At 37.3% G+C, this 20,844-nt stretch overlaps 2 protein-coding genes across 39 annotated transcripts in view; one reads left to right on the plus strand and one right to left on the minus strand.

The window, feature by feature from the left end:
- The window catches only part of TTC19 (tetratricopeptide repeat domain 19), a 40,423-nt gene extending 20,226 nt beyond the window's left edge, over positions 1–20,197 (plus strand). Inside the window, exons 8-15 of one of the 8 annotated variants that reach the window (XR_014019220.1) lie at positions 4,591–4,745; positions 6,290–6,452; positions 7,132–7,248; positions 7,703–7,734; positions 9,225–9,338; positions 14,230–14,301; positions 18,384–18,518; positions 20,063–20,197. Coding sequence is in view for 4 of the 8 variants with exons in the window: in XM_081270153.1 (XP_081126279.1) it covers positions 4,591–4,745; positions 6,290–6,452; positions 7,132–7,248; positions 7,703–7,734; positions 9,225–9,362 (605 nt within the window). In the remaining 4 variants the exon portion in view is untranslated. Of the gene's footprint in view, positions 1–4,590; positions 4,746–6,289; positions 6,453–7,131; positions 8,439–9,224; positions 10,045–14,229; positions 15,325–18,383; positions 18,576–20,062 lie in introns of those variants that run through there. The other 7 variants (XR_014019222.1, XR_014019223.1, XM_081270154.1 and 4 more) reach the window with 7 other exon arrangements.
- The window catches only part of NCOR1 (nuclear receptor corepressor 1), a gene marked incomplete at its 3' end in the record, with an annotated part of 155,741 nt that continues 145,187 nt past the window's right edge, over positions 10,291–20,844 (minus strand). For 13 of the 31 annotated variants that reach the window (XM_081270140.1, XM_081270139.1, XM_081270131.1 and 10 more), the window contains 6 exons: positions 20,088–20,230; positions 19,180–19,233; positions 16,043–16,096; positions 15,333–15,554; positions 12,859–13,038; positions 10,291–11,368 (listed from right to left, as the gene is read on the minus strand). In XM_081270140.1, coding sequence (XP_081126266.1) covers positions 11,181–11,368; positions 12,859–13,038; positions 15,333–15,554; positions 16,043–16,096; positions 19,180–19,233; positions 20,088–20,230 — 841 coding nt within the window. The remainder of the gene's footprint in view (positions 11,369–12,858; positions 13,039–15,332; positions 15,555–16,042; positions 16,097–19,179; positions 19,234–20,087; positions 20,231–20,844) is intronic. The other 18 variants (XM_081270113.1, XM_081270114.1, XM_081270111.1 and 15 more) reach the window with 4 other exon arrangements.

Raw genomic sequence — 20,844 nt, forward strand, 5'->3', positions numbered from 1 at the left:
ATATATTTTATTTTATTTAAAAAAATTTTTTTTTTAGTTGTAGATGGACACAATACATTTATTTTATTTGTGTATTTTTATGTGGTACCAGGGATCGAACTCAGTGCCTCATGCATGCTAGGCAAGCACTCTGCCCACTGAGCCACAATCCCGGCCCCTAGAGAGTACATTTTAAAGAACTAGGTTAGCTGCTTTTAAGGAATGCATCAGATTACCATAAAAAGTGTGGGGGGGTGGTGGTTGTGGGAGCGTGTGGGGAGAAGCCCACAAAATTAAAACAAATCTACCATCCCTCAAAAGTAACATAAATCCCCTTGTAGCTAAATCTTGACAGCTACCTTTATTCATAGTGCTTGTATTTATTTATTTTTATTTTTTAATTATAGGTGGACAAAATATCTTTATATTTATGTGATGCTGAGGATCGAACCCAGTGCCTCACGCATGTTAGGCGAGTGCTCTACCTCTGAGCCACAATCCCAGCCCCAGTGCTTTATATTTAAACCATGGTTGGGGAAATGAATAAAAAGCAGAGAGCCATTGCTTGTGCTTTATAATAGGGAATCAGGACAATACAGATTTGCTAATGTGTATTTAATCACCATAGCATTTGAGGTTTTATTCTGTAATGTTTCTGAGACAATACACATTAAATGCAAACCAAAAGATAAGAAGTTCTTGGTAGAATGGAAGTGAGGCATACTTACTGATTGGACCAGTTTAAATATTATTCATGGCATACAGCCTAGTTCATGGTCTGGCTGTTCATAGGACTTGGGCTTAATTGGTCTTCCACTGCTCCATTACATTGCTAATGGACTCTCAGGATGAGGGACACTTAATGAAGCCTGAATGCCTAGCAGAACTATGTGGATCTGCAGAGCTGGGGACCATTTCTTTCAGAATATTCAAACATAATCATCCCAAGTTATCTACATTAGGATTATAAATTTTGGTTATGAGATATACTTTAGGTGCTGGTATGGGGTATTTTCTGGAATGAATAGTTCAAGCTTTAAAGTCTGTCCTTCAAAAACTGTGTTTTTTGCTGTGTGCTGTGTCAGTTCACATGCTTTCTTCTCAGGGTTTCAACTTACTCTTCTATTTTATCTAGGTAAAATTTCTAAGTATCTGAAGCAGAAGGGTTTCTGACTATCAGTCATATTACTGGGACCAAAAACCTTAGGTTAGTTTCTATTTTCCTCCTTAATTAAAACCATTGTGTCTTCAGGAAGTGCTAGTGGTTGATTAACAAGAGGTTTGGTTTAGCAGAAAATCAAAGATGTTCCTGGAATTTGGGTAGCTGATATTTTTAGTTCTGAAGACCTTTTTAGACTTTTCTTTATTGTTATTGGTGTTTAGGGAAGTATATGAGAGGGTGATTAGAGAGGTCTGTGTTTGTTTTCCTAAAGGAGATACTTTTTTTTTTTAAATTAATATAGTTTTATAAATGCATATAATTGTTCCAGTACTTCCATCAAATTTGTTTTTGGTCTGTGTTTTGTATAGGCCTAACTTGATATGCTAATACATTAAGCCATTCTTTTATTCTTGAAGTAAATGCCCTTTAGTATATTTGCTTATATTTTGAGTAGAAGTTTCTATAATAAATCCTGATTTCTTCAAGTTTTAAGATGCATTTTTTTTCTATGATTAGAAATAATGAAAATATAAAGTTTGAAGAAATAAATATGACCTTTCCCCCAGGTTTAAATGATCCTTCGGGGGGGATTTATATAAACTACCTCAATTTATTATTTATTATTAAGCTGATTTTTTTCCTTATATAACCTGTTTCTGTATTAATTTTCAAAGAACCATGTTTCAATAATTATTTCTTAGAATCGAAACTTTTTAATGGGGTATGTGTATGAGAGAGAGAGAGAGAGAGAGACAGACAGACACAGACAGACAGAAATACGTACTAGGGATTAAATTCAAGATGCTTTACTACTCAGCTACATCCTCAACACTTTTTATTTTCTATTCTGAGACATGGTCTCCTAAATTGCAGAGGCAGGCCTAGAACTTCCAATCCTCCTTCCTTGCCTCCTAAGTAGCTGGGATTATAGGTATGCACCACCCAGAACTCCTTTTTTTTGACCTTATCAAATCTATTTTCCCTTAACTTGGCAAATGCTAAAAGTTCTCTTATGAAGCCTAATTTTTTGAAATTGTGTTATAGTATGCTTTTATTTCTCTTGGTCATATTTTTTTAAAACAGGTTTTTCAAAAGATCTTTTCATTTTTATTGTGGTCAGGATGGGATATGAATTTAAGATGTATTTTTAAAATACTTCTTTGAAATTATAACTAGAGTTGAACCGCAGTAATAATGCTTTCTGCCTTTTCCTCTAGTTAATTGCTATTACTGATAAAGCAATAACTTTATCCATTAGAACTGCTTGTCACTTTATTTTTGTGCTTTTGTGTTTTTTTGTTTTCATCTCTTTGGTTTTTCTGAGGGACTGGGATAGAACCCAGGGCCTTGTGCGGGCTACTCAAGCACTTTTTTTTTTTTTTTTTTTTTAAGATGGAGCGAGGAGGGAGGGAGAGAGAATTTTTTAAATATTTATTTATTTATTTTAGTTTTCGGCGGACACATCTTTGTTTGTATGTGGTGCTGAGGATCAAACCCGGGCCGCGCACATGCCAGGCAAGCGCGCTACCGCTTGAGCCACATCCTCAGTCCCTCAAGCATTCTTACTACTGAGCTGTACCTCTAGCCCTTTATTCTTGTACTTTTGAAGTTATTCTAAGTATAAAATGTAAAAATACCATTTTTTTTAAAAATACAGAAACTGAAGATATATTAATACAAATTCCTGGAATAAGATTTAGTAATCATTTTTAGAGCATAGTGTGTCCAGAATCAGAATAATCATACATTTTGTTTTGTGATTTTCTTGGTATATTTTGAAAATTTTTCCTTATCTTTGAATGTTCTCAGAGGATATGAATTTTATGAGTTGTACAGTATTCTCAATCTTCTCATATTATTACAATTTGCTCCTCTTTATGAACTTGCTTTAAGGGGCACAAAGAGATCTCATTCTTTTCATTTTTAGCTGCCTTTCTTCATTGTATAATTATTTTTTCACAGTAATTTCAACCATCTGTTCATATTGACCATAGTTTATTTGATGAGTCTTTAAATTCTGTATGCCAGTTGTAAATTTTCTGAAAACTTCGAAGACATGGAAGAAGAAATGTCGGCTATGAACCATAGCTTTGTTGGTTAAAAAAGTAAACCCAACTGGACAGCTTCAGTTAAGTGTCTGCTAATTTTGTTATATGAGATTACTTGAGGTAACTTCCTTTTAGTCCTTTATGGGAACATTTACTTTTTAAAAAATTTGCAGAATTTCCACTTACTCTTGGTTATTCACTTTTGTATATTATTTGGATCATCTCTCCAAAGTCTTTACCTTATACAAGTTACTGTTCTGTAGGTCTGCTTTCTCCAGTTCCTTTCATGTGATATGAGATGTTTTAAGTTTCTTCTTCAGATAATGCATTATGTTGAGAGGTGCACCCCAAAATTGGATCAACTATTTTTAAAATTTGACTTAAAACTTTCCATTCAATTCAAAAATCTTAGTGTTCTCTGAATTATTAATGCATTGTGGATTTTCCCCCACCCCCCATCTTAAAGATTTTTCTTTTTTTAAAAATGTATTTTTAGTTATACATGGACACAATATCTTTAATTTTATGTGGTGCTGAAGATGGAACCCAGTGCCTCACATGTGCGAGGCAAGCACTCTGCCACTGAGCCACAACCCCAGCCCTCTTAAGATTTTTCATTCACTGGATCTAGACTTTGCATTGACTCATTCTCCTTTGGATTTATCTTCATCTGTTTCTTCTAAATGTTACTAGCTTCAAATTAAAAGTATTCCACATTCCAACTGATGTAGGGGCTTTTATTATTTTTATTCAAAGAACTTTTTTTTTTTTTTTTTTTGGTACGGAGGATTGAACTTGACCACTGAGCCACAACTCCAGTCCTATTTTGTATTTGTTTTTATTTAGAGACAGGGTTTCTCTGAGTTGCTTAGCACCTTGTTGCTGAGGCTGGTTTAGAACTCATGATCCTTCTGATTCAGCCTCCTGAGCTGCTGGGATTACAGGTATGCACCACTCTGCCTGGCTTGTTTTTTATGTGGTGCTGAGGATCGAACCCAGGGCTTCACCCATGCTAGACAAGCACTCTACCACTGAGCTAACAAAACCAGTCCTTAACCTACTTTAAATGAGGGGAAAAGTCCCACAATTTCAGCTAGTCCAGAAGGTCATTTAACTGGATGTTAATTCACCTAAATTGTCTCCTTTTAACATAAGGTCAAGAGTGTTTCTAAGTGACGTAAACTATTCAGTGGGTTCTGTATTAACCTGTTTTTGTAGCATCATCCCAGATACAAATATATCATTTATTGTAATTACGAAATAGTTTTAATGTTTATTATGTTAGCAGAATTACACACTTGGGATTTGGTGGATTATAAGTCATGGTATAACTCAAAATGCTGAGGCAGGTTGGTTAACTCAGCCTTGCCTTCCATAGCAATGCTTTTCTTTCTTTCTTAGCGGAAGAAAAAGCCAATACCCACCTCCTTCTGGGCATGTGCTTAGACTCCTGTGCACGCTACCTTCTGTTCTCCAAGCAGCCATCACAGGCACAAAGGATGTATGAAAAAGCTCTGCAGATTTCTGAAGAAATACAAGGAGAAAGACACCCACAGGTAAAGGAGGAAAACGCGCAGTGCCTTAATGCCACACGTTGGGAACAGAGTCAGCCCCAGTTCATTCAGTTTCTTACCACCAGTGTCCCTGTCCCCGACTGCTTGTTTCAGAAAAGATTTGAGATTACTGATCCGTCACTACCAGGGAGGTGTAAGCAGGCACTGTGTGCTTCTGTGGCTTCAGAGCATATCGTGTGGTATTTCAAAGTGGAGCCTGCAGACCCCCGACTAGAATCTTGTAAGAAAGTTATACATGAGTGTCCTTGCCTCCCTTGCCCCACAGTTAAAGAACTTTTTTTTTTTTTTTTTTTTGTACCAGGATTGATCTCGGGGACACTCATGGACTGAGCCACATCCCCAGCCCTATTTTATATTTTATTTAGAGAGAGTCTCACTGAATTGCTTAGTGCCTTAGAGTCTCATTGAATTGCTTAGTGCCTCACCTTTGCTGAGGCTGGCTTTGAACTTGGGATCCTTCTGTCTTATCCTCCTGAGCCGCTGCGATTACAGGCGTGCGCCACCGCCCCTGGCTGGGACTCATGTTATAATACTGAACATGTTAAATTGAAATCATCCCTTTCTCTTCTATCAGAATAAATTCTCAAGTGCTGAGGAGTAGATTGCTTTATTTGAAAGCTTGCAGTTCCCAACCTAAGACCCACTGGATTGAACATGGAATGTTTGGGAAGGGAATTTGAGGTACAAATTATCTCCAGGAAAGGGATTTTGGACTTATTAAAAGAGAGTGCCTTATGAGAGTATCATTGAGGAATAATACAGCAGCATGGGATTCAGATCACTGAGTAATACAATCAGAGGGCTTAAAGCATGGGATCAGTGGTAAGGGAGGATGAAAAAGTCTCTTAGTACCAGAAGTTTAAATACTTTTAATGTGAGTCTTCCTATATAGATGATATATCACTTCTTTGTGGAGTCTCAGCATTACCAGCAGGAACTACATATGAAACAATGAGGCTCCCAGATCCTAGAGGTAGTCAGATCATAGGAGGCTGCTTCTCAAAACTGCTGAACCTTTAGTGGGATCATATTGTAGCTTCTTGCTGTTGCTTTTCACTTGGTACTTCTAATTTGATAAAATGAATAATACTTATTAATCTGATTATTTCCTAATTTTTAAAATTTGTATCATTTGTTGAACTAATATCTATTGTACAATTTGAGTAACAAACGCCCACAATTTGTTAAAGGCTGATTACATTCCTCATCTTTTGTGGAATGCCTGGAAAGATGAAATCTTTTTTTTTTTTTTTTTTAAAGAGAGAGTGAGAGAGAGAGAGAGAGAGAGAGAGAGAGAGAGAATTTTTTTTAATATTTATTTTTTAGTTCTCGGCGGACACAACATCTTTGTTTGTATGTGGTGCCGAGGATTGAACCCGGGCCGCACGCATGCCAGGCAAGCGTGCTACCACTTGAGCCACATCCCCAGCCCCATGAAATCTTGACTATACTCACAATTTAACAAACTCCAAATTAATATTATGGTGTATTTTTAAAGAAAAATCTGTTTTTCTTTTATCTAACAGACCATTGTGCTCATGAGTGACCTGGCTACTACTCTGGACGCACAGGGCCACTTTGATGAGGCCTATATTTATATGCAAAGGGCATCAGATCTGGCAAGACAGATAAATCATCCTGAGCTGCACATGGTACTCAGTAACCTAGCTGCAATTTTGATACACAGAGGTAGGTAGCCTTGGAAACTTGACAGACTTGCTTTAGGAAGGGATATTTCTTACTTATGAATTTGTGAAATGGTATTTAAAGGAAGGTAAGGGGAAATGTGGAAACTCCTAAAATTAAAAGGCTGGTTGAATAAGGCCAAAAACAACATGTCTGTTAGGTTGAAGAACTATTTTGTTTAATTTAGGTAACTTCTATATTTTTGCATTAGCCCGATGAACCATTATCAAGCTAGGGAAAACTTTGTAGTGCTTTAAAGATTGCTGTTCTCACAACTATACTGCATTTCTGTGTTGGCAAAACTAGTGTGATTAGGAATGTGTGTGTTAGCACACTATGATACATACTGCTTAGGGCTTCACCTGCAATTTTCAGAAATCTAAGATAACATGTCACCATACACAGATCATCATAGTGTAGTCCTTGGCCAGTCCAGTGAGGACCCTAGGGTATACCAGAAAGGACATAGTAAGGAATCCCAAAACACTCAGTGGCTTGGCGTTTTACACATTCCAGGCTAAATCAGCTTGTCATTTTGGGAGAAAATGAGGCAGTACCAGCCTTGTCACTTACTAATAAATACACAGTAAATTACACCTGTATCCTCATTAATGCTTTCTCTTCAGATTCACTTTGAAAACACATTTTCTTCTTATTCTTCCTTTTCTCTGGGTTATTTTAGAACGATATACACAAGCAGAAGAGATCTACCAGGAAGCACTGAAGCAAGCAGAGATGAAAAGAGATGAGGTTTCTGTACAGCACATCAGGGAAGAATTGGCTGAGCTGTCAAGAAAAAGTAGATCCTTGACTTAATATTATCAAGCGTTAAACCCATTTTTTTTGTAGGGAGGGTAGTTTCTAGTGGCCTAAAGGAATAACTATTATTCTAGTGTCTGTGGCACCCAAATCAATGATGTAAATTTTCTGTTCTTGATATTCAGGTTTCCTCAACTTAGCCTTGGTGAAGGACAAGTTGTACATACTGCCACATTCGTTTTTAAAGGAAAAAAGAACTTTCACCCTTCACTAATTATGACCTCTAAGGATTGATGTCAAATGATGCTTTCCGTTGTATTATATGGTTAGGTGCTGTCCATGCTGGTCTAAGTGTAATTATAGATTAAGATGGGCCACTTTTCTTCTGGGTTGTGGGTGTGGGGTCTGGTAATTATGCCTAACATCGCTACCGAAAGATTTTTGGTTCACTGATTTGCTGCCCTTTCTTCTTTTACTTTGTCAATATCTGGCAGACCAGAGCTACTCATGGCAAAGGGAAATTATGGTGAGTTGTTTCTATTACCTTTCATGAAGCACAGTGGGATTTAACACACAGAGGAGGAAAAGTGTTATGTTAGTTTGTCTGTACCCAGCATGAAGTTTTAAAGTGGGAATTAGGCAGTTGAAAGTGTAGTAGCCTTTTGGTCATAAATAAAAGTGAACTATTAATGGTTCGGGGGAAGAATGATGGAACCTCTTTCTTGCCAGTGGTATCCTGCAGCATCTGACATTTTTTGCAACTGTGAGGTCACAAAACTGAGTCATCTGAGATCCTCTTTAAAGCAATGCCTGGGCTGTATCCTAGACCTGACTAGAATATGGCCCTACCAATGTAGATTTTAAAATTCCCAACCTTGATTCTACTTAGTATCCTCTTCTGTAACATGAGGAAAGAATGAGATTCTTAGCCATGGGAGAAAGTATCTGGTCAGATGACTTTAAATGAGTATACTGCTGTGTTGAAAGAGCTTTATTGTCCTGCCTCAAAGTATGTAAACACAAGATACATAGATGGATTTCCTTACCTCAGCAGACTTGCAAAAAGCCATTTGTTTAGGGGGAAGGATAGTTTTTCTAGGTGCCATTAAGGAACACTGATATTGTTGATATGCCTTTGTGAGTGGGGTGTGAGTGGAATTGGTAAACAGATATTTTTGGTTCATATGTATACACTGGAAGTATCTTTTCATAATAAACTATACAACAATATTGTATGTATTCCAGTAATCTTTTAGTTTCTCAGAAAAATAACTTGCTGAAGAATTAAATGTAGTGTCAACCACTCACCTTCTATATTGAAAATGTTTTTACCATTTCACAATTGCAAGCGTTACCAGAAGTTAGGTTTTTCACTCCAAGTTTTATTTAAGAATTTTTAATCTTCCACAATGATTCGGTTTGTGGTTCCTCTCCTGGAGAAACTGAATTTTCAAAAAGTCTCTGCATGCGGGTATTCTCATGAAAGTTGTTATAAAACAAGGTAGTGAAGCAAGAAAAGGACCGACCTCCTTTACTGATTGGTTTGAATTTAAATGTAAATGTTTAAAATAGTGTAGTTTGAAATTTTGAACTGTACTGTGTCTTATGTCACTGGAATTTTCAGGGCATAAATATATTCAAAGTATAATCAACATACCAAAATTAAAGTATTGTGAAATATCCAACTATAAACATAAAATGGAAAATTGTGAAAATACTTCTATCAACAGTATTGGAAGACCTTGATTATGTTCTGAGTGCTAAAAATCATGTTGTAAGGATGATTTTAAATCTCAGCCTGCCAAGATGTTATATGCCTTGGTTTGCACCTAACTTCAGCAAGTTATCAGTCATTCTCAAATGCTATGCTTCAGATTTACATCATGGTAAGATGTACCTCTGCCCCTCTTAAATAATTTGCTTTGTAGGTAAGCTGTATGAGAATTTTGTCTTTTTATTGTTTTTGACCTAAAAAATGATGGATTTTTATCTCCCATTCTAAAATTTCTTCTCCAGGTGATGGTAGATGGAGCATTACATAAATGTGTTGGGATGAGGATGGTGTTAGTGGCAGCTCACCTTGGGGTGCTTGAATGGAACTGCAAAAGTGACAAGTTAGGCTCTGATGCAGTAGGTTCTCAGAAACTAACCTAACTTGGGATAGATAGCTTAAGACCCTCAGGATCATAGAAAAATATCATGATCTGTTTGGGTCAGTTGGCAACAAAGTTCAAAAATATTATCAGTACCTGAAAAAAAAAAAAAAAAAAACCTTTAAGCAGAAAACATTCATTAGAACATTTAGTTGTTATTTTCCATTCACGTTAAAATTATGTTTGATTATTATTATAAAGGCCTCAACTTTGTAAGTAATAGGAACTCCAACCACTAAGCCTGAGCTAAAGTTTATTTTGAGGACCAAGAAAAGTGTGGACTGACAGGTGTAACGGTTTTGATTGCAGACATACATGGGTTAGAGCCTGTTTGTCACTTATTGAATGATATGGGCCTGTGTCTGTAAAACAGGTGATAGGAGGGTCTCAGTCAGCAGTTAATCATAGACCCGTTTACCTAAGAGGCTTGAAAAGATTTATCTTAGGTTTACTTGAAAGTCTATAAAATGCTAATTTACTCATTCTGAGACTTCCTTCCAGTTATCAGTAGCATTTCCCCCAAACCAGTAGTATTTATATGCTGTGGAAAAATGCTTAAATGCTATGATTAAATTGTATGGAAAAAATTTTAAAAGCAATTCTTAATGATGGATAAAACTGACCCTTCAGTATAATTAGGACCTAGTCTTTTAAATTATTTGTACCTTGAATCTGAAATGAAAAATGATAGTAAATGATTTCCCAAGGAAACAATGTAGGTGGTGACATGTAGAGATGGAAAAGGACTGTGTGTTCACCATGACACTTGTTCAGGATGCAGCACAAAAGAGAATGAGATAATACACAGATGATCATACACAGATCATTATCTAATTTTATCTCAATCAATCGTATATCAAACTAAGAAAAATGTGTAAGTTTTTCCTTTGAAACCTGAGACAGCAGAGCCTTAAATAACAATCTGTAGCTATGGACAGGGTAGTCAAATTTATTTCAAAACAAAAGCTTTGTTGGACTGCATCAAATGCAGAAGAAAAGGAATACTTAGGGGCATGGTTAAATTACCAGTGTGCATAACAGTGAGGTATGCCTCAAATAAGCCTTTAAAACTTTAAAAACTGAACTATACCATATCCATGCAGTAATATTTTTTTCAGTGCTACTAGTGGAAAAAAAATTTAAAGCCTGCATTGGAAATTACAGTATGGCAGAATTCTGTTGCTCCTACCTTTTGACCCTAATGTATAGATTTTACGACAGGGTCTATGTTAAAAATCTAAACATTTTCACAAAATTTTAAACATCACTGGGAAGCTGAATTTAGAGAGAACAAAATCAGATAAAAGTACAATGCCCGTGACAGCCAACATTATAACTGGGCTGTATGAGGTTTGTTTAGAAGGCTAGGGTTAAAAAGATAGACAAAAAAGATTTTAAAAAATTACCCCCAACGTTGATGCGCTGATTTGAACATAAGTACACCAGATACTACAGCAAGGGGATACACTGCAAAAAGGTCATCTATTTACATAAGAGTGATTTAAAGACATTATGATTTTCTTTATAAACAGATGTAAGAACAGAAATTGTCCACTTTTGAAACTACATTTCAACCCTCCACTATTATTAGAATCCACTGAATAGCCTGTATCAGAGGCAGTTCCCCCCACCCCCATTTGATTTTCCAAATGAATTTCCATCATTTTTTCTTCATCTGTGGCACTGGCTCTCCTGAAGTCTCTGGGCACAAGTTATGGGAGGGCAGGTTTTTGACCTGCAACTGAAAATAAAATTACCAAAAAACTAAAGCTCCCTCCTCTGTGCCCATTCCCTGCTTCCCATTCCTTCCCTGTGCAGTTCAGTCATCACTATCGGATAGAGTCTCATACTGTGCAGAGAGCAGAGGGGCTGGCTCCCGCTCCCAGATCCGGTTCTGTTGGTGAGGAGCTGCTTGGTTCACAGCAGAGGGAGCACATGCAATGGATGTTGGTGGTGTACTGCTGAGCATCCGCATAGTCAGAGGGTTAAAAGGAAACTGAGTTGAGCCTGGCAAAAGAAAAATGAGGTCTCGGTGTCATACACATACTTGCTGTTTCATCCAATACCACCTAGGTTGGATGGAGTAGCACAGAATTACTTTGCTAAAATGGTCTTGTGACACAATTAATACAACAGAAGGACTAGCATTTCAGCGATTAAGATTCTAGCTAGTGACATGCAGCAATCAGTGCACGCATAAAAAGGTTGAATAATGAGAGTAAGCACAAGGGTTGCTGAACCCAGGGCTGGACTTTCAGTTACCTCTATAAACTACTATTATGTTTCCAGAGAGAATCACACAGAACTACTGAATATTAAGCCATCAAGTCCCAAATTTTCAATTCTGTGATTATTTCAATGAAATGAAAGCAATAGAAACAATATGGATTTATATATTCAGACGTTCTCTATTTTCGAAAAAGAACAGACCTCCAAAAACAATTATTTCAAAGTTACCATAAGTAGTATATTTGCTGCTCAAGAGAAATGCAACAGTATAATGCTCAGAAGATGAGGGGACAAGTATCCAGAAACTTCAGCAGGCTAAGGGGCAGCACGATGTGTTTACTTACCAGAATCTCACTGGGCAGATACAGACGTAGGGCACACTAAGAGCCCTGCTACCTTGTGTCCCCTGAACACTTCTCTAGCTTAAGAAACTGAAATCATAAAATATACCGTTTTTATGGTCTAATAGTAATTTCTTCCTCAACATGTGAGAAGCAGCTATATTGTCTAGGCTTTAAGCTTTCAAACTAATACACAACTACTTGCCATGCGGCATGAGAATTTTAGAAGAGAAAAGCCCTAAACTGTACTCGTCTAATGCGAAATTTTTTTCTCACTGGGAAAGCACATTTGAAAAAAATTTTTTTGGTTACATATAATATATATTTAATCCCTGAGTGAAGAACAGTATATAATTCTCTGAAATATACAGCAAATATCCCATTTATTTTAAAAGAAAGCAAGTCATGCTGGAGTTGTAGCTCAGCGGTAGAGGGCTTGCCTAACAAGTGTGAGGCACTGGGTGTGATCCTCAGCACCACATAAAAATAAAGGAAAAAAAAAGTTTATGAAAAGGCACAAAATAACACTTTCATCAGCTTATGTAGATGTAATTTTCTTCTTATTTCTGAACTTGATTTCTTAGTATTTCCTTACTAACAAGGGGAAGTCACTTTTAGGAGTAGCACTTTACATAGACTTATTTGCTTTGCAAATAGCAAATGTTGGCTACCAACCAGCATAAATACAGATGGAAAATGGATGAGATTATTTTCATAGCCCTTTTTAGTTTATGGTATCAGACCCTGCATTAAAAATTTTGAAGATTCTATGCATTCAATTTTTATTCTGGAAAGTGGAACTTATTAGTGATACAGAATGGGAATTAGTGATACAGAATGGGAATAAAGTATTTCTAAGTTTTTATAAGAAGGAATGACAAGGCATTGATAGAAGTTGCTCTCTAGTAGTTAAACTGGGCTCCTCACCTGTGGAGGAGGGCCTGTCTTCCCAGGCCCAGCCTGGTGTCTGTCTATGGTAATCACCTTCTGAATGTACAGAGGATACTGATGAGGGCCGTTCAGTTCCTAAATATCCTTGCCCAGGGATAGGAGATTTAGACTTTCTGCTGTTAGACTTGCTCATCAGCTTTGGTTTGCAAACTCCTGCTAAAAGTGAAATCCAAGTTAAACTATTAAATAATTAATTAGTGATACAGATTTATTAGAATGATAGCATGAAAAATCCAGATTCTAGTACACAATGAAATAGCACTATTTAAAAGAAAGCCAGAATTTCACTTAAACTTAAAATGTGGCAACTAAGGAAATAAATATTGTTAAACATCAAAGCTGGCCTTAAGAATGTGGAAGCTGATGGGCTGGGGTTGTGGCTCAGTGGTAGAGTACTTGCCTGCAATGTGTGAGTTACTAGGTTTGATTCTCAGCACTGCATATAAATAAATGAATAAAATAAATGTCTATCAACATCTAAAAATAAAAAAGAATATGGAAGCTGTGCTAAAAAAGAGAAGGTTTGCACAATCTTAAATTCTTACTACCTACCTGCTCTCTCTGGCTCTCAATTTGAAAGAAGTAAATGGTGTGGCAGTGATGGTGGGTGGGGGGTGTTAATTACACCACTGAAGTGTACATCAAAGGGAAAGTATTTAGCAGATGTCTTTATGCCATTATGGGACCTCAGCAGAGGTATATTTTCTCAGGCTCTGTTTAATTCATAGGAGTCACAGAGCTAAACCCAAGCCCTTATTTATTTACTTAGTTTGACTGGGCTCTACAATAACACGTGTGTGTGTGTGTGTGTGTGTGTGTGTATATAAACGTATGTGTGCACACACACACTGGGGATTGAACTAAGGGCCTCAGTGTATGCTGTGCAAACATTTTACCACTAAACCACATACTAAGCTCTAGAAAAAAATATCAGACTTCAAAAGAGATCAGAGCTCAGGTCACCAGCACAATTTCTCAGTCCCAACAGAATAATTTTCACCCTATCCCAAATCCTATACAACCAGGCTCATAATTCCATTCACAATCATAACCTTCATGTATATTTTTTTTAAATATATTTTTCAATTGTAGATGGACATAATACCTTTTATTTTTTATATGGTGCTGAGGATTGAACCCAGTGCCTTAGGCGTGCTAGGCAAGCACTCCACCCTTGAGCCACAACCCTAGCCTGACTTTCTCCTAAAAATCAATACAAACTGGAAGGTAAGCAGGAAGGAAAAGACAATGCTCATTTTTTTAGAGTAGCCGGACACTATCTTTAGCTTAATTATGTGTAGGTTAAAAAAAAATGTCTAATCTCTTTAATCTTTTCCTTAAACATAGTGAGAGCTTTTGCTTGAAGATAACAGAAGAAAATAAACCTAAACTAAAAACTGAAATACTGCTGAACTTCAGGTAAATTTTTTAAGTATAAAAGATATTAATTTTGAAATGATTAAGAAAAAAGTTGTTTAGAGTAAATAAAATTTTTGTATGCTTGGTTTTAACAGGAGGTAAAAAATTATCTAATCCAACTTTTTTTATCTGTGTGTACATTAAGATGTGTCTGGAATAATACTTCTCCAGTAGCAGCAGCAGCAGCACTACTTTCTAGATGATGTGATCCATATGGCTTAAGCTTACACTGTGCCTGTCATTTTTTCTTACAATTGGAAGTCACTTTTATTAAAAAACATGTATGCTTCTGTCATGATAATGCACAGGTAAGTACAGATATGTACTGGGTATAGTGCCACATGCCTGTAATCTCAGCATCTCAGGAGGCTGAAGCAGGAGGTTCACAAGTTCAAAGCCAGCCTCAGCAACTTAGTGAGGCCCCCCCCTGTCTATAAAGTAGGTAAATAAATAAGGGCTGGGGATTTAGCTCTGTGGTAAAGTGCCCCTGGGTTCAATCCCTACCCCCTCCAAACCAACAAAAAACATTGTGAGGGCTGGGGTTGTGGTTCAGTGGTAGAGTGCTTGCTGAGCATGCGTGAGGCACTGGGTTTTTGGTTTTTTTTTAATATTTATTTTTCAGATTTCGGTGGACACAACATCTTTATTTTATGTGGTGCTGAGGATCGAACCCAGTGCCCACGCAACGCATGCCAGCCGAGCGCGTTACTGCTTGAGCCACATCCCCAGCCCTGGGTTCTATCTTGACAACACGTAAAAATAAACAAAATAAAGGTACTGTGTCCATCTACAACTAAAAACAAATTGAAACAAACAAAACAAAAATACTGTGATGCCAGGAGGGTGACATTCTAGGTTACTATACCATTTGGGCATATGAAATGTTTTTAAGACTTTTTCTCTGTTAAAGAAAGAGGTGACTGAGCCCATAAAGACAAATGCAGTTACTTGGTAATGCACCAGAACTGGTAAAATAAATAAATTGGTTCCTTGGGAAAGGCAGCAGCAGATCACTAAAATGAAAACTTTACCCGAGTGAGGTGATGGGTCTCCTTCATCTCTCCTGGTCTCATTGCTGGTCACAACTGAGGTGCTGGCACTACCAGGCACTACTCCCACAGGTTGGGGCATGACAACTCCATGATCCTCAACTTTGTCATCAAAGCTTCCCATGAGCGCCTTCCTGATAATATCTTCTAGACCAAGATTACTGGCAGGATCAGCAAAAGAATGACTTCTAGAGCTAACTGAGCCTGGAAGAGACAATCAAGCCATTTCTGCTTGTCTGATAGGCAGATCAGGGCCACAGGGAAATGAACAGATCACACCAGCCCTCCAGCCCACTCAACTCACACAGCACTCAGCAGTTGCTTAGAACACCACTGAGGGCTCCATTCAGTAGCCTTCTCCATGTGCAAATATTTTAAGGAATCTTATTACTCCAGGGAATCAGTCACCCACAGGTCTATTTTTCATTTAAAGGTTTTCTTTTTTTGTCAGCTTCCTAGTGTTTACACTGTTACTTAGCAGATTTGAATTTCTTTGCTCATTTATCTTTTCAGGAAGTATTGACTCTACTGACTCCTTAACTAAATTCTTATTTCATTTTTGCACACTGGAGCAGTTTCCTGGCATGCAGTCAATACTCAATGTGTATTTGTTGGATTTGACTGCAACTGTACCAAATTCATATTGGTAAATAATGTATTTTGGTAAATACACTGGTAAATAATGTATTTACCTGATGTAGTAACTGCTGGCAGATTGAAGATCTCAGTTCCTGGCTGAGCAGCTGCTGTATTTAAAAAACATTTAACTGAGATGAGACAATCATGTATGCTGATTTAAAAAACAAACAAACAACAACAAAAAAAAAACCTAAACCAAAAAAGCAAATCTTACAATAAAATTAACCTTTTTATTTTCCATGATCTCAACCTTTATTTTTCATCTGTTAATATGTATACAAAATGAAATGGTTAAAAAAAAAAAAGAAAAAAGAAAAACAAGGAAATCAGGACATTAACAGGTGAGGTAGGAAACTCAAAATAGAGGTAATATAACTTACAAAGGGGAAAGAAACTTTGCACTGCTGGAGAAAAACATAGGGAAAAGTCCTTCTCCGAACAGGAATCCAGGCTTCCTAGCGAAGAATTTTGGACTTTTAAGTCAACTCCTGAAAGTACCAATGGGTTTGAGGTAGCCTGAGATTAGATTAAGGGGAAGGTCACACCTCAGTGAGTATGAAGTTGACTAAGTTCCTACCATGGCTAACTGAAAACATTCTCAGGACATTCCCTGGATCAGACAAAAGATTCTTTTGTTGATTCTTTCATTTCTACTAACTGCAATTTATAACTGCACAGTTTAAATGAAAAAAGCAGATAAAGTGGGAACTGCCTATAAATAATTTTGTGCCGGAAGGAGAAGGGGCACAAAATGGGGACATAAATGCTGTCTCTGCCACTTCTTTGAACTTGATGTTGAGAACTTTAAAAGGAAAAAAGAATGCGGGAAATAAGTGGGTGACTAAACAAGTAACAGGAGGATGGATTTTTACCTAGGGATGAAAGCCATCAGTGAAGATGGAAGAGTGTGCCTAGAAAGTAACTTTCCTGATCAGGAAAAGCTTGACACTGATAAGACGAACTAGGACAGTGGCTACGGATAATGGTCGTCTTTTGGGCCAGGTATCACAGTAAATAAACTAAATCTTAATAACACAGCCTTATAGTTACCACAGGGTTTGTGAAATAGAACTTATTCATTCATATGCCAAATATTTATTGAATTGTTGGCTGAATCACAATAAAATTACCTGCTTATTGATCAAAAATGGTCAACTAATAACTTTATGAAGTTCAACCAATGATACTATATATTTACTTAGAATGTGCCCCAGTGTGGTACTTTCTGAGGCCACACAAATCAGAATCACCTGGGTAACTTGGTAAAAATGAAAAAAAAGGACCCCTTGTTTAAGATAGAATATGACAAGTGCTCAGGAGGGGAAAGAAAGGAGAATATGACAAGTGCTCAGGAGGGGAAAGAAAGGTGGATATCTAAGAGCTGTGTGGAAGGCAAACAGAGAAAGCCAAGAAAGTGCGAGCCAGTAAGATATTGAAGAAGAAATGAGGTCTGCAAAGATCTGTAAGTAGAGATATGATGATAAAACCGGAGTTTCCTAGGGATGAAATTGACAGTTTAAATCCTCACAGTGGATGAGAGAGATCAGTGCATGAGAAGAGCCCTGAACAATCTCAAGGACTAACAAAGCAAAACTGAACTTCCAAGAAGACAGAAGAAACTTCCAAAGAAGTAGAGAAGAAGAAAAACAACCATCACTACCCAAAACAACAGGAGAATGTAGCATCTGAGACACAAGAGAACAGAAGAAAAGAGCAGAGAAAGGAAAAGGCTCACTGTCAGAAGCTGCAAAGAGACTGTTTGCTATACTGGTAACTGAACCCAAGGTGGTCTATCTAATTAACCCAAGGTAATTCTATCTCCAGCCCTTATTATTTTGAGAGTCTAAGTTGCCCAAGGCTGGCTTTGAACTTGGGATTCCCCTGACTCGGTCTCCGGAGTTCCTGAGGTTACACTGTGTGTGTCACCATGCTCAGATAAAGGTAGTTTTAAAGCACTAAGGTTTTTAAAGAATGAAGTCATTGCTGTCTTTCATAGGAAAAAATGGAATTGAGACAGAGCAAAGCTCTCCTGGTTGCTGATGGCAGTTCAATTCCCAATGAGAACTGAATAGTGCTCTAGGGCCTGGAGCCCACTGTGAATTCCCCTTTCCACAGTCAAGGTTTGCATTCAAAAATATCCTAGACTCTAGAGCAATTTTATTAATATTTGCTTTAAGACATTAATACTCTTTATTTCCTGTTAAAGTTGGATACTTGTTTCATCACTCATTTAGAGTAGAGACCATCGGTTAACACAGAACTCTGCTCAATAAACATTTGTACAATTGGTGAGTCAGGGCTGCTGTCAAGGACAATGCAAAACACTAAGAGAACAAAAGTAGGCTTCTTCACTCCAAGTTATATTTCTCCATCAGGAATTTCTTTCCCACTTAGGGGGCAAGACAAAGACTAGAGGGACAAGTGCAGACCATACCAAGGTGGAACAGTTCCCAACTGGCTGCTCTGAGATCTACATCTCCATGCTTTGACAGGTTCATCTTTGAATTCTGACAGGATTTCAACATGAAGGTAGTTGGTGACATTTGAGAAGCTATAAATAATTAGATGAGACTATTGAAGCTTTGAGATAGAAAACTGTAATGATAATATTAAAAGGGGGATATGGTACCTATAGGGCCGACAGTAGTTCTGGTTGGCATTATCTTTGAGATGATTTGTTGCCATTAAAAAAAAAAAGAATCTAATAATTAAAAGCTAGGATAAATTCACATGGAAGTGACATTGGGCTCATCCTTTTTTCTCTTTGACATTCAACGGTTAATCACAAAGTGAGACAGATCCAAACACACATACACCTGGCAGTTCACAGTTCAGAGCCAACAGTTTCCTTTCTTTTGGCAGTGTCAGGAGACCGGTAGATGGTAGATGGCAGAAACAGAGCAAACGGAGGTCTATACAGATTCTACCACAGGATGGAAATGACGGATAAGTAAGACTGGGTGATAGTACAAGTGAGCGTGCTGCGTGACCAAGTGCAGGAGGGTTCTGATGAATGCATGCACATCAGCCCAAAGGAAAGTTCTGCCATAGAGTTTCATTGGATATTTAACCACAATCTGGCTAAGGATGCTGTGAGTATAGAACTGTTAGAAGCCTGTTAGTACATCACTGGAAGCATAGACTCTGGAGTTGGAATGCCTGAGTTCAAAACCACAGCCCCATTACTTACTAGTTATGTAACCTGCGCCCGTTATTAAACCTCTCTGAGTCTCAGTTTTCTCATCTACAAAATGGAGATAATTATATGTAGCATGTGGGTTTGTGAGGATTAACTGAATTCATATATACATACATATGTAGACTAGTGCCTAGCACACATTACTAGTCTCCCTTCGTTACCATTATTATTGATGATGTTATACGGTAAGTCTACCAGAGTTGCATATAAATGCTGAATGTCCAGAGAGACCCTGGTGGGATAGAGAAAGTAGCTGGAAGGGAGCAAGCACAGATTGCCTTAAGAAGGGGAAAGGTGATTTAAAAGTAGCCCACTAAGAGATCTTGAAACCTATATTCATACTTTGTGTATTTATAACTTCAGTGTTTAGACTGCCAACAAAAATGGTGATAAGATCTTAGGATACCTTAATAACAATGAATTTACACTAGATCATATCACACTATTTTGTGGAGAGCAACTGAGATAGCAGGGTTACTCAGAACAAGGATGTGAAGAACAATCAATGAAACTAGGAATATTTATAGACTCACAAAGGACATGACTTCAGATAGTCTTTACCTATCTGAAGACATGGTGTATGGAGATGGCCCAAAAAGAAAAAACTAAAATCAGTGACTTAAAAACGAACCCCCACAACTGTCCAAACCCACATAAAAGTATCCCAGACATAGCATTAGTTCCCAGAGAAAATGGGCAACTTCAGAAAGGAGCAGGTTCCTGCTAAAGTAGGAACTCTTGTGAACTGGCAGATATTTGGGGATGAATTTAGGATTAAATATGTTGGAGGTGTTGAGGATCAGATGCCTTCAAACTTAAGGGTTACAGAAGAGGCAATGTTGGCGATACCAATACTAATGCATGTTTTATTCAGGATTAATGAAAGAAATCCCACTTACCCATATCAGAGTCACCTCCACCAGAAGAGTTCAACTTACGAAAAATCTCCTGCTTCTTTGATTTAACCATGGGTGATGTATTTTCAAGCTTGGTGAAGAATGAAGGCAAGTAGCTTATACTCCCTGGTGAGCGGGAATCATTTCTGTTAGGAACACAGTTCAGTTTATTATAATCATATACTCCTAACCTGGGGACATTCCTATTAATAATGGTGATGGTCATAGAGTACTGGGAAAACTACAGCTTATATTTGTCATTAAGAAACTATGTGACCAGGGGCTGAGGCTCAGTGGTAAAGTGCTTGCCTAGCAAGTATGAGGCACTGGGTTCGATCCTCAGCACTACTTAAAAATAAATAAATAAAAGGTATTGTATCTGTCTACCAAAAAAAAAAAAAAAAAATTAAAGCCAGTCAGTATACCATGTAACCCAGTAAGTGCCAAGATTTCAATTTTGAAAATATTTCAACAAAAATGACACAGCTGCATTAAAATAGGTTGGAAATCATAATCTAGTTATATAATGTTAGGTAATGTTTAAAGTAATGTGAGTATATAACTTATAAGAATATATTACTTTTCATAGATGTTCCACAGTTGGAATGATAAGATAAAATGGGTTAAGGGCATAATAGAATACTTTAGCTCTCAAAGATGAAACTGTAAAATTGGGATTAAAATAGATAAATCCAGAGTAGGCACTCTTTAAGAAATCAACATGTAGCAAATGAATATTAGCAGGAAAATTTCAAATACT

Source organism: Spermophilus citellus, assembly GCF_964194105.1.
Source record: "Spermophilus citellus genome assembly, chromosome: 17".
In the NCBI taxonomy this organism is placed as follows: Eukaryota; Metazoa; Chordata; class Mammalia; order Rodentia; family Sciuridae; genus Spermophilus; species Spermophilus citellus.